Source organism: Fukomys damarensis, unplaced genomic scaffold (assembly GCF_012274545.1).
Source record: "Fukomys damarensis isolate Sample0158 unplaced genomic scaffold, DMR_v1.0_HiC HiC_scaffold_31, whole genome shotgun sequence".
NCBI lineage: Eukaryota > Metazoa > Chordata > Mammalia > Rodentia > Bathyergidae > Fukomys > Fukomys damarensis.
In genome coordinates, this window is record NW_022900943.1 from 605,677 (window position 1) to 620,621 (window position 14,945).

The 14,945-nt window shown below is 38.0% G+C and overlaps 1 protein-coding gene across 2 annotated transcripts in view; it reads right to left on the reverse strand.

Moving 5' to 3' along the window:
• The window catches only part of Focad (focadhesin), a 268,590-nt gene that overhangs the window by 234,254 nt on the left and 19,391 nt on the right, over window positions 1-14,945 (reverse strand). For both annotated transcript variants that reach the window (XM_033757649.1, XM_033757648.1), the window contains exon 4: window positions 13,418-13,522. In XM_033757649.1, the coding sequence (XP_033613540.1) occupies window positions 13,418-13,522 (105 nt within the window). The remainder of the gene's footprint in view (window positions 1-13,417; window positions 13,523-14,945) is intronic.

Here is a 14,945-nt window from a genome sequence, read left to right on the forward strand (position 1 = left end):
GTACGATAAAGATTACCCAGATTAATTATTGGTGTAAGCCTATGGATAATTAACTTGTCTAGATAACTGATTATGTGCAATCTAACTGGCAATATTGTAGAGAATAATAATATTGATTCCAAGAAACTGAAAATCTTGAGGGTGAAGGGAAGTTCAAAATGAAAACAACGACTGTTCTTGTTCACTAAAACTTGGTTACTAATGTTACTTTATTTTAACTAAATACAACTAATTAAAAGCAATTGTGGAACAAGGGGAAAAAATGAGAACCAAGACCTGTCATGCATGTAAAGGTACACGATCCCAATAATGAATGTAACCGTACTGTATACCTAAAATGTACCAATAAACTCAATGAGGGAAAAAAAATAAAAGCAACTGTAATTGGCAATTTTTTCTTTTTTAATACTTTTAGCATAATGAAGCAAGGAACTAAATTCTCCCTTGTAAATCATCAATTGGGTATATGATTACACATAGGCAATAATAACAGATAAAGTCTTATAATTAAGAAATAGAATTAATACTCTCTTCAATTCAATAAGCTGAATACTGCCACACATTAGTTTCTCAGTCATATCACTCTTGACCTTTGGACTAAATACTCCTTTACCGTACGGGCTGTCCTATGTACCACAGGGTGTTTCTCAGCATCCCTCGTCTCTTCCCTGGTCTCTTCCTACTAGTAACAGTACTCCTAATTATGACAAATATTATCAAATGTCTCCTGTGGCACAAAAGTGATCCTAGTTCAGAACAACCACCTAAATAAATGACAGTTCTATACAAGGCACAAAACTGAATAAAGCATGGCACCATTCTCAAGGCATTAAAAAATACTATGATTCTAATTTCATTTTGCCTTACATTGGTAATCAGTCAATCATGGTCATATTTTTAGCTTGTTATGGAAGTATAGTAAACAAAAGCTAACATTAGATGCATGAGTAACAAGACATCAGACACAAAAATGCTTAAAAGAGAAAACATATAAAATTATTCATTTACAAAATTTAAAAATCTTCTAAAATAAATGGCATTAATACAAATGCCAATTTGGGTCTGAGGGAAAATGAAGTCATTTTCCTATTTAAAATATTATAATTAGAGCATTTAAAATGCCATAAGGCTAAGAAGTATAATTCACTCTTGATGTAGTCAAGGATTATTAAATTTATGGGTTATTCAAGATTTTAGCCATTCCACTTCTTTCCAGTACATCCAACAGAAAAAGGTCAAAGTAAATGGAAAGATCCACAATTTAAACAAGTCAAATTAACAAGTTTATATCAGTAGCACTATTGATCAAGAAAAAAGAAAGCGGGCTGGATTCCACCCAAGTGGCTCCACCTCTTGACTCGCAAGTGCAAGGTTCCAAGTTACCAAAAGAAAAAGGCAAGCAAGCAAGCAAAAAAAAAAAAAAAAAGGTGGTACTACAAAAACCCCACCAAAACCATGTGTAATGTAATTCTGTAATTCCAGCACTCTAGGAGGCTGAAGTAGGAGGATTAAAAGGATTAAAAGTTTGACTCCCACTCAATCAACTTAGTGATACCCTGTCTCAAAAAGATAAAAAATAGAAAGAACTTGATGCAGCTCAGTGCAAAGATCCTGGGTTTAATCCACAGTGCTGCAAAGAGAAAGAAAAGAAGCCTACACCCAAGCAAATCCCAGGTTATCCCTCAATATTCAATTATCCTCAAACCTGCTATTGGACTTTTAAGGAGTCAGTTGATCAAAATATTTTTTTAAATGACAGATGCAATAATCATACCATCAACCTGATCACTTGTAAAATTAATAGTGGCATCCATCAATCTACACAAGATTTGAAAAAAATATTTGGTACATAATTATTTTTATATAACTGATAGCTACATATCATTATTGGAATCGTTTACTATTATGTGGTCAAGTCTATAGCTCAGATAAAACTAAAAGTGAAGAGGTAGAATGAAATAGTTGGGAATAGAACACAGAATTAAGCAACAAGAATCCCAAATTTACATTCTGGTTCTGCAACAAACCAAGGGATCCCAGGCAAGAGAATTAACCTCTTTTGGTCGGTTTTTTTCCATCAGTAAAATAAGATTAAGTACCTAACAGAGCCAAAATTATGCAGACCAAAAAAGCCCTAAACATAAAATGCTCAGAACTAGGCAGAACTACAAAGGCAAAAAGCTACTAATAATTCTATATCAAATTTAAATGACTCTAAAGCCAATGTCTACTAAAATCTAAGACCTCCGAAAGGAAGTCTATTTAGAAAAATAGGAGATAACTCAGAGATAAATCATCCTATTTTTATATTTTAGGGAAGTAAAGTACTGTGTCCAGAGAAGTCTACAGGAATTTTTAAATCAGAATTCCTTAATCCCTGAGACAATCAATAGATTCTGCTTACTTAAAAGAGAGTAACAATGTTTCTAAAGATCAAAATCAATACAAATCAGATAACCAGGTCAACCTCATTAGCCTCTAGTGCCTATAATCTTTGGGGGGCGGTACCGGGGATCTAACTCAGGGTCTTGTGCTTGAGAGGCAGGCACGGGAACCACTGAGCTAAATAAATCCCTTGCCCTTAACTGATATTTTAAGTAAAGCACTTAGCAACTAGAAGTACTCCATATGTACACACTACTATGATTATGACAGAAAGTTTGCACCTTGAACTGCAGTGTAACCACCTCAAAAGCCAGGTCTATGTGCTCCTAACCTTTTTTTTTCTTCCCCTTTCATTGCCAAATGCATATACATAAAGAACATAGTTACATACATATGCGGGGGCGCGCACACACGCACACACCCCAATCTTTGTAAACTCTTAAACTGGTTCATTCATGTCCCGGATCAAGACAAACCAGTTTGTCACAGACTCTCTAACACATTGTTCTAAAGTCAAAACTGTTCAGAGAAGGGGGAAAAAGCACAAAGGACACATGAGAAGTTATCACCTAAGACATTCCAGGGTTCCCCAGCCTTTACTAATATTGTCAATAGCACGGAGCACACAGAAGTCAGCAGGGGAGGAACGAGCAATTTACGCACAATCCTGCTAGACTAGTAGAGGCAATGATAATGTAACTGAATTCAACTTTCCAAGAATAAATATATCAATCTTAATAGATGCAAAGAAAAATTAGTCTCCTGGTTGGTAAATGAAAAGGCAAAAGTTATTTGTAACCTTTAGGTTACCTCAACCGCTTTGCTACCTCTCTGAATATAGGAAGCTATGATTTGATTTACATCATAAATTCAGCGACAGGCACAGATTGCCTTTTCTGTGTGAGGAAACAATGCTTGCAGTCACCATGTATTTTCATCTATGCAGCTGTGACCCTGGCACTTTCAGAAGCATAGCATAGCACTTACTATATCAAATATGCATTTTAAAAGCATTTCTCTACCTGCTCTGAATTTTGATTTGATACTGCTGGTTAGAAGTTGAATTCTTAAAAATTTTTACATGTAAGTTAAAAGATGTATGGCAACACGTTATTATAGAGATTCTACCATGACTATTACTATAAAAAAGGAAAACATGAATCAAGAGAAAAAACCAAACAACAATGAACTGTCATTTTTAGCATAATTTTTTTTAAAAACAGATTTTATAGGGCTGGGGATTTTAGCTCAGTGGTGCTGCCGCCTGCTTCACAAGCACAAGGTCCCAAGTTTGATCCTCAGTACCAAAAAAAAAAAGAGCTTATGTGCTTTCCACATAAGTTCCTAAGAAGAAGACTTAGAGCAAAACGGATTTTAATTTTGATATTTTTAACTGATTACACTTTTTCTCTAGGTCTGTAAGACAAGGAGCACATAAGACTTCTCTGAAAAGGTATTTCATATTTCAACGCTTCTGCCCTCACACTGAACCTTTCCTAGGATCTGTTTTCGAGAGCTACGATTTTAATACAAAGCTGTCAATGTCAGAAGTGTACAACATTTTTAGGCACACAGTAATGGCAACAGGTAAACATGTAAGTACTTAGGATCCAAAACCTTTCTTTCATCAAGATACATGCCATAATCACACACACAAAAAAAGCTACAGATAAACAGGCTAATAAGGCAAAAATTATAATATTCTTGTGGTCTTAGGGAAATTTATCAGCAAATTATTATATCAATTTTTACACTAAACACCCAATTTAGAAGACTAAAGCTCTGACTAGTAGCTATTGCTAGCTGAAAATTGTACAATATGCGTAGCTTATTTTCATACGTGATTATAAATCCCAAGTGCAAAACCCAGGTGATCAGAGTCATAAATTGTCAACAAAGACTTTTCTGATAGAAAATAGGAAAGAAAAGAGGAAATAAAAACAGAAACAAAACATGCAGCTGCACAGAAAGAATGGTACTACAAAGACACAGATGGTCTTGGAAAGTATTAAAGGGCTACGTTGGCCCAATTACTGCCCTAGCTTCTTTTTCATCCTTAATTCCAGTTGGTTTTCTTTTATATATACATTTTATTAATAGTATATAATTACTTTCATCTTAGGGAATTTGTACATATAAATATCATAACAATCATTTTTATCTCGTAGGCTTTCTAAGGGTCACATTCTTTTCTGCCTACTCCTAATCTTTATTTTTTACTTTTTATTTTTCCATACTCTGAAATCATATGAATAAATTTGGGCACATATATGTACATTTTCTAGGAGAAAGGCCAAAACTTTTAAGAGATTTGCAAAGAAAGTCCTCAATCCCCCCAAAAGGATAAGTACTAATAAATTAAAGCCAAGTTATGTAAGGTAATTGCTGCAATTCAGCTCAGCTAAGTTCCTGCTTTGAAAAACACTAATACCATCCCCCCAATAAAAAGGATTATATACAATGGGTTCTGCCCAGAAATAGTGGCTCCCTGAATATTAAGTTTTGAAACTTCAGCAAAATAAAATTAACGTATTCCACTGATTCTAATACTGTATGGCAGCTTGATTTTATAGTACAAATGATTCAACTACGCCAAGTAAAAATCAAACATCTACACTTCAGGGGCCCCGTCAGATAATACATTCAATTATTGAAATACTCAGTCCTTCCAAAAAGCAAAATGCTAACTTTGATAACAAAAGTATGATAATAGCTGATGGCTGATTTGTGTGTGTGTGTGTGTGTGTGTGTGTGCGCGCACACATGCATTGGCAAAGTCTAAGCATCCTCATTAAGAGATTGTAAATGTAATAGAAGAACTTATGTAGAAATAAAAACAATAGCTAAACAACTACTGCCACATTTAAAATTAAAGTTCATTTTTGCTAACTTACAAAAAGTAGTTTAGCTTCAGAATAAATGTAAAAGCCAAACACGCACAGACACACACACACACACACACACGGCCAAAAACACTAGAAAATTCTTTCTCCTGATAAATATCAAAAAAAGAAAAATTCCAGGATAAAAATAATGTACAATATCCAGGCAATGCAAGAGAAGGAATGAAGCACTGGTACACACTACAAATGGATGAAACCTTGAAAATGTTATGCTAAGTGAAAGAAGCCAGACATAAAGAGGTCACATATTATATAGTTCCATTTACATGAAATGTCCAGAACATGCAAATCCAAAGATACAAACTGTTTTCCAAGGGTTGGAGGACAAAAGTATTAGAGGATGACTGGCAGTAGGTATTTGGCTTTTTCCTGAAGTAAAGAACACACTCTAGAACTGCATAATGGTGATAGCTAGGCAACCTAGTGAATGTAATAAAAAATCACTGACATATACTATACATGAAGAAGTTTTACAGAATGCAAATTATGCTGTTTCAAAAAAGCATTAAAATATTCTAAATTTAACTCATTCATTGCTCTGTTATTGACCTTTTTCAATTTTAGAAAAATGCATGTATCATGTGAAGTATAAGTATATAACTAACATAAATATATTAATTTCCATCTCCCTAAAAAAGAAATTATTTTCAAATCCAGTGTTACATACCCGCCTCAATAACCCTGACTGATAGCTTGTTGTTTCTGCCACTAGAACCTATCTGTATCTGTTCTGCCTCTGATAAATGTGACTGGGAGTGGTGGAGTTGGGAAATCACCATTCCCTGTTACCAAAGTGAAGGTGGAGAACGTAATGAGCAACAGGATATCTGGCCTCAAAGCATCTTCCCCATAGACTGCGTATTAACTACAACAGGAAAGGTTATACATGAAATAGAGAATCAAAAAACAGAAGGACTGGGTGATCAGAGCTCAAATCCCCAGTAAGGAACAGGGCGGACACACATGCCTCCAGGTTTAACACCTCGGGCCACAGCATTATCTACACAGTATTCAAAAAGTACAGCAAAGATGAGAGACAAGGAAAAGATGAGACTCCTGGAATCTTTAAAAGATAATTAACAACTAAAGGCAACATACGACTTAAACTAGGTCTCAGGGCTGCAGATGTGACTCCAAGGCAGAGGTTATGGGTTTGATCCCCAGCACCACCAGAAAGGAAAGGAAGAAAAAGGAGGCGTAAAAGGACATTATTGAGAAAACGGAAAAAACTAGATATAGTATGATAACACAAATGTGGTAAAATGTAAAAACACCAGTGATCCTGAGTAAAGAAGAGTTTTTCACTATTTTTGAAACTGTCCCAAAACTTTAAAAATAATTTCAAAACAGTATTGTACAGTAAAATGAAACAGTATAGTAAAATGATGAGCCTTAAGTTAGGCACACAGGTACTCCCAGCACCCTAGAGACTGATACAGAATAACAGGCTCGAGTTCGAGGCCAGCCTGGGGTACATAGTGTGTTCAAGGCCAGCCTAAGTACATAGCAATAACCTGTCTCCAAAAAAGGAAAGAACGAAGGAACGAATGAGAGGGAGGAGGAAAGAAGGCAGGAAGGCAGGAGGGAGGGAAGGAAGGAGGGAAGGAAGGTAGGAAAAAGGAACAAATGGACTTACTATGACTCTTTAAATAAACTCGGTCTCTGCCGCGGCTTTTCATTCTCTAGCCTAGAGCCACTCCCCTGACTTCTACCCAGCATCTCCCTCCCTGGGCACTGACCTCAGCTGCCCTGCTTTCTGTGAGATCCTCTAGTGTGCCAAGTTCTTTCACAAAGCAATGTGCGGGCACCAGAGAAAACACTTCCTGCACTATTCATGTGGCTAGCTCTATGTCATCCTTTTAAAATGGGTTATAGGAGAAAATGCTTAGAAAAAGCCAGTTATCAAAAATTTTAAATGGGGGGGATTTAGCTCAGTGACACCACACCTGCCTTGCAAGGGCAAGGTCCAGAGTTCGATCCCTGGTACCCAAAAATAAAAACATACATTTTGAAACAACCGTCAACTAACCTTTGCGCGCTTGCAACTGTATTTATTTGGGTCTTCCTGTTGTTTCTTTTTATTCAAAAACCCTGAGGGATAAATATGCCTTCAGTGCTAAGTCAAAGAATCAATATGAACTAGAAAGCATCTTAGCCTTTAGACCAAATATCTCTTAAATTCTTAAATCTTACTCTCCATCCGAATAAACTACATAACACTACAAAAATGAGGAACAAATGCACAGATTGCATAACTTTAACCAACTCAGGGTACAACCATCCATTACTGGCCTAATCGCCCACTTCAGAGCACACCATCTGTCAAATCATTTAATATTCCCTTATTTCAGAAAGTACAGCTTGATATTGATCAGACCAAACCTTCCCACAAAAAAATTCTTCAGCATTTGGTATTTGTGCATGTCAGCCACTGTCTGGCACATCTGAATGAAGCACGAATTTTGGAACAAGCAGTTACTCCTCATGAATTCGCAGCTATTTCCTCACTTTTAGCTGAAGGAAAAGAGATTTTTAAAAGACTGCCATAATATGAATATGCAGAGAAAAAAGCAAAAGCACATGATAAATTTCAAGGAGGAAAATAACAAATTACAAAGCAAATGAGAAACATAAGCCTTTAATAATTTACAAACCCTAGACATTGATTCAGTCTTACAACGCAAATATTAACCAAGTATTTATTCTCTACCCCTCTATCTATATACATGATCAATATTAGAATGTCTTCAATAATTTAGTTAAATATAAGTATTACAGAGGATGGGGTTCTAGTTAAACAATATTCAGAAAAAACAAAAGGAAGAGAAGAAAGTCAAAACTAAGGATATTTCAGTAGTAGTAAAAAGAAAAATGCTAATTAACATAAAAATTGTTCATAAAAAGAAAAATGTTTCTGAAGTTCTTAAAAACTTATGTACTTAAACCAGAGGTCATAAATTCATTGCCTGTGAACCGGACACTCTGAGACGTGTTTTGCCTGCCTATCTTGTGTTTATTAAATTTGAACTGGTTGCCAATATTTAATGAGAAGAATTCACATCAAAAATCTCACCAACCTGAAGGCTTGGCAATGATGAAAGTCCCCTGCCTGACTGTAATAATGGGCAAGTCATTCTCCACCTACCTGCATGCTGGGAGTCACACTGGAGCTTTGGGATAGTATCGATGCCCCAGGCCGACCCTCCCATTATTGTTGGTAGACAGGAATGTGTTTTCTTAAAAGTTGCTCTAATGTGCAGCTAGAGTTGAGACTCGTGGGACTTGTGTTTTACACTTGGTAAATGCTCTTCAGTTAATCACAATAACCAAATATACAGAATTGTTATTCCAGTTACCCCCATCCTCAAAAATACCCACAAGTGCAGCTGCATGTAACTATCCCCACCTAATCTTGTTTAAGTCGCTGGGCTAAACAAGGAATGCCTACAAAAAAGGTCTGGTTAAGCAATCTTAGCTTTAGCCACACACACTGTATCCCAATGTTCTTCAAAGTAGATCACCTGCATCCAAACCCTGTGCTAAAGTACAGATGCACAGTCATGCTCCAGACATACACAGCCAAAGTTCAATCAGCATGTTTGTCTGGTTGCTCAGCCCTAAGAGTTGGGTAGCACCACCTGTGAGCTGTAGGGACCCCGTTGGGGTCCGCTAGAAGATCATGAGTGGCTCGGTAACACCTCTTTCCTTCTTTGTGCTCTTATACACAGTAAACACTGAAAACCTGGGTCATTTTCTAACAGGGTCATTTTCTTCCCCTCCTGCTCCTACAATCACCCACCCACTATCTGCCCATGAACAACTGAACACACATGGGGGCCATGGGAGTATTTCACCGAACAAACGATCTTGCATTCCTTTCTTGGGTCTGCAGTTGCCTTGTTCTCCTTGCACTGTTTTCCTTTAGAATTGTTCTCTGGACCTGCCCTTGGCCTCTCCACTGTGCTGGGCTGACAGAGTAAGACAAACTTGGCGCAGAGATCTCTTGCCTTCCAGACAGGGAACAGAAGGAAAGAGGTGTTACTGAGCCACTCATGATCCTTCTAGCTGACCCCAACAGGGTCCCTACAGCTCACATCACAGGTGGTGCTACCCAACTCAGGGCTGCAGAAATACTGCTCAAGTGTGATGCACAGAGAGCCTTTATCTGTCTTCCTGAGCAACTGGACAAACATGCTGATTCCCAAGTCTCACAAAACTACTGAATAAATGAGAACCTCTAGCACGTGGGACTGAGAAACTATCCTAGGTGGTTTCTATGAGTAAGAAATTTGAGGCTGGGCATGGTGGCGCACGCCTCTAATCCCAGCACTCAGGAGGCTGAGGCAGGAGGATCGCCATGAGTTCAAGACTAGCCTGGGCTACATAATGAATTCCAGGTCAGACTCAACTACATAGTGAGACCCTATCTCAAAAAAAAAAGAAAGAAATTTGAGAACCATGAAGTCCTAGGTACAACAAAAAGAACACCTTCTTTAGGGCTCCTTCAGGAAATTGATAGGGGCCAGGAGAAGCCAGTGACTGAAGATTCGTGGCTCTCAAATATTCTCTCTCTATTCCCATACTAAATAACTTATGCAATTGAGTACAGGCCCATTTAAAATGACCAGACATTTTGTTTTCTTAGCATTCCAATTAATGAGCCATTTGAATAAAAAGAAGAAAAACAGATACAAGAGTCCTTAATACCATAAAAAGATTAATTTCACACTCAGATAACTTACAGTTACCTGTCATGCAGTTACCTGTTACTTCTACTTTAAATTCATCCTACATCATAACTAAAGGAGACTCTCACTGGGGTCCTTAGCCCTCATATCCTTTTTAATGCTTTCTTACACAGCTCATCAGTCTCCTCTCCAAGGCTAGATGATATTGCTAACCAACATGTGGCCAAAAAGGCACTAAAACAGCATGACAATTTTATGCTTGACTCAGGTAATCATAGCTCTCTTGAGGAGAATCTGCTCTTCAAGCTCACCTCTCTTCTGTTTCTGCTTTCCACAATCCCCTCTGGAGAAACTAAAGGCTCTTATCCAGTCAATTACACTCTACTGATTTATAGCACCAAACAGCCATTCACATAAGGACTCTCCATAAACATTACCAGATTATGCCAACTTATGTGGCTGATTCGGGACCTCTTAATGTGCCACCTATCTAAGGACAACCCTTATGTATCCATTCTTTTTGGCTCCTCAAATTAAGTTCACTATTCCCACGTTATACCTATTGCCCTTTTTTTTAATTGCCTTTTGAAAATAAGACCGCAGTTAAAAGAACCAACTATAAGAGCAAGTGAATTATAAACAAAACAAGTAAAACATTACAGATGACTGGAGGTCCAGCAATCAGACAGTGAGACAATCAGAATGAAAATGAGAGTGACCCTAATTCCTCCGCATGATGCAAAAGTTTCTTTTATTGTTATTGAAACCAGCCCGTCTCAAACATTAAGGTACCCATGAGTTACCTGAAACATCTTTCTAATACACCTGCTCTGATTCAGGGAGTCTGCGATGGAGTTCAAGTCACTGCCTTCCTAAACCAGCTCCCAGGCAGTGCTGATGCCATGCAGCTCTGCCACTTACAGTGTGGGGGCAGCACCGGGTCATGAGGGAGCGTGTTAGACAGGCATCCTGAGCACAGCCTAAGGTAAGGACAGAGTCTGCAGTTCAGCAAGATTTCAACGGAGCAGCACAGAGGCTGGAGAGAGCAGCTGACTGCCACACTGTGCTGTGAACCAGAAGCACCTGATCAGTTAAAAAACAGCAGGCCTCACTGCAAAGGTGCTGGCCCAGTTGGTGTGGGATATTTTGACTCCTTGCGTGTGTTTCTAAGCACACGCAGGTGGTTCTAATGAAGGAGCCAGTCTTGAGAAGCCAAGATTTCAAAAATGCCTCACTGGCTCAGGGGAAAATATGGTATGACTGCAAATGGGTGAGGAGTTTCTAGGGGATGATGAAATATTCTAAACTGATTGCGGTGATGGCCATATAACTCTGTGAATATGCTGAAATCCACTGAGTTAGTTATATATTGTAAATGAGTCAATCACATGTAAATTGCAACTGGTACAAAAATTAAATTTAAACCTTAAAAGCATCTCTATTTACAAATAAATAACCCTCACTGAACAACAATGAAAAGGAATTGTCCTGGAACTCAGGCCCAAGACTTTGAGCTTTTTTTTTTAATTTCTTTTTAAACAAGAGAAATACTAACGTTTCTCCAGAAATACTAAGATTTGCTCTTCTAAAAGATCGATTCTACTCAAGGCAATACATAAAGGAGAAACTTGAAACCTGCCTTACAAAAGAGCACTACCATGTTTTAAAAAATGGATATTTATCAATTTGAAACTTTACCCAGCACACTCCAAGTTTCTAAAGTATTTTCAAATAAATTTCTTTCTATGTCTATTTAAACTGATCAATAAATTCATTACACCACATTCCTCCAACTTTTCACATTTGAAAATATTCACAGAATATTTTTTTTCTAAGAAAAATATATAAAATACAAATCCAATCTTGTTTTTTAAAATAGTTTAAGGGCCAGGCATGGTGGCACACATCTGTAATCCCAGAACTCCGGAGGCTGAGGCAGGAGGATCACTGCAAGTTCGAGACCAGCCTGGCCTACATAGTGAGTTCCAGGTCAGTCTCAACTACAGAGTGAGACTCTGTCTCAAAAAAACCAAAAAAAAAAATAAAATAAAGTAAAATTTTAAAAAAAATAGCTTAAGCGGGGCCAGGGATTTAGATCAGTGGTGCCGCCGCCTGCCTTGCAAGCACAAGGTCCTGAGTTTAATCCCAGTACCGAAAAAAAAAAAGAAAGAAAGAAACTCTCAGTAATGTACTCATAAAAATAAAAAAGATCATAAGTACCACTAAAATTACAGGGAGGATCATGGTAACATGTGAAATACTGTTTACTAATTATGGAAAGTAAAGCAGGATAAATACAAGTAAGCAAAAGGCAGATTCTCTGACAGCTTTTGATAGCTGCAGTGTCAAAGCCTCAAGACTACGGGCACTGTAATCTCAAACAGATACCTGATTTCCGTTCCCTGCTGTATTGCCACAGCCCATGTAAGCCATCTTCCCTCCATAAACCAATGACCTGTTTATGGTTCCACAGTCTCAGCCTTCAGAAACGGGCACATTTTGGATCTGTCACTGAACAGAGTTCTTCAGACAAAATAAACTGATTATGTGTGCCTTCCAGATCCTCCACTAACTGAGAGCCCTCTCTTAACTCTCTGGGGTACTAGCACTCTTTCTGAACTACAACTCTTTCTCAACTAGCACTTCCAGAAACCCAGTATTTGACTGAGACCTGAGATATTATAGGGTCTACTTTGGTTTGCCCTGGTGAAAGGATCACTATAAAATCCATTTTACTATGATAGCTGCTTTTATTTTTTTAAATAATTCTATCTTGTTACATTCTCATTTCTACAACATTCTATACAGACAAAGCACTCCTAATTCCAGACCTTGCCCAGGTAATAACACTCGCAGACAACAGTCTTCTATTACCGTGGTATCTCATCACTAGTCAGTAACTGCTGCTCAGACCACCAAACCCATCACCGAAGTGTTCTGGCTGGAAAGGGTAGTGGTCAGGAAGCAATCACACCAACAAGTTCTAGCTTACAGGTCAAGCACCAAATGAACGATGAGTACTGGGACACATTTTCCCCATCAAAATGTGTCAAGTGCTAAATTAGACAAATTTCAAAGCAATCAAGTACCAAAGTCTGACTGTGCATTTTATACTGAGGAAGCTTACCCTCGTGTCCTGCCTGAACCCCTTGTGCTTTAAGTACATTTACTCAGTGAACACTTCAATGTTCACAGAAATGGGAGATAGTTACATACTCTAAAGCAAAAAGAATAATCTGAATTTGGTAACCAACTTCAATCCTAAGGAAGCAACCTTAAAACTCACATTAGTGATCAACTCTATCTCAATCCTCTTTGAAACAGGAACTACAATCATTGTTGTGCTGCTGAGTTAAATAACTAATTCTTAGTGGATTATCATGTCTCATATCATGCCTTAATAATTCAATTTTCTTTAGAAAGACAGGAGAAAAGACTTACCTAATAGAATACATATGCTGAATGTTTTTTTCCCCACCTTGTCCTTCCTTTAGAGCTTGCATTTGTAATAATTTCATAATGGCTTTTATCAAACCATGTGTATTCCTGTAAAGAAATAGAATAACATGTTAAATGTAACAGAAAGTGAATGTGCTAACCAGGTGTTTAATCGTGTGTGTGTGTGTGTGTGTGTATGTGTGTGTGCTTTGCTGGAGATTTAACAAAAAGGCCCCACCCATACTAGGCAATGGCTTTGCCACTAAACTATTCCTCCAGTCCAATCCCACCAGTTTAAGTAATTGAGCTCTGGGTACCCACACTGAGCAGTGGCCGCCACAAGCACCCAGTCCACTCTGCAGCACAGCAGAGGCCCATCTGACACATTTAAAGCAGGAAAAAAGGGCCACAGAACCAAGCCACTCAACTATCAATCATCTCCCTATGCACTCTTGGGAAGAAAAATCAATAAAAAAAAAAAGCCTCATAATTTCAAGCAGTGATCACACTAGTTACACACAATGAATGATCAAGTATTTTATTTATAAACATTAGCAGACTATAAACTATAACTAGACTTACGAAATAGACCAACCACTCAGAAAACTGGGTTAGGGGACTGGTCACAGCAAATAATGGAGATTAAAAGATAATTAATGGAAAGTACGTTTTCAATTTTTTCTTTAGAAAGCAGAGCTCTGTGGGTCTCCTCAAAGCCTCAGTGGGACCTGACTCTCCCAATACTCTATGCAAAGAGTAACGCTGATCCACTCCCTGTCTGGGTTTCAGTCTCACCTCTGGAAAGTCAGATCCTCGGGAGAATACAAAGGCCTGTGGTCAGACCCAGTCTTGAGCCCAAATGTTATATGAGACCAGGAGATGGCAGGCCTGTCGCTGCATCAAGCAGAGCAGATAAATCCCCTTCATTACAGAGTGAGTGAGCACTTCCAGAAACCCAGTATTTGACTGAGACCTGAGATATTATAGGGGTCTACTTTGGTTTGCCCTGGTGAAAGGATCACCAGTTCTTCAGAAGCCTTCTTGTCCTCTAACCTTCCACATGTATGGAACTGGAAATCAGCTCTAAACTCTAACATTAGCTGAAGTGACTATTTATATACAGCTGGAAAAAGTCCAGGCCCCACCTACTAACCTCACAAGGTCACACTTCCTGGGCCAAATGAATAATTGAAATGATATCCGCTTTAAATGATAACCTTCCTTAAAAGACAGAATTTTTGGCTAAATTTCTTCCAAGAAACATAAATTCACTAAATAAATCTTTTTTGACTGTAAAACTGTATTAGTTTTGGACTGGGGATTTAGCTCAGTGGTTTGGCTGCCTGCCTTACAAGTGGAAGGACTAGAGTTCTATCCACCGGAACAAAGAAAAAAAGAAATAAATATATAAGTTTTTTTTGACTGTAAATCTGTATTATTTTTGGACTGGGGATTTAGCTCAGTGGTTTGGCTGCCTGCCTTACAAGTGGAAGGACTAGAGTTCTATCCACCGGAACAAAGAAAAAAAGAG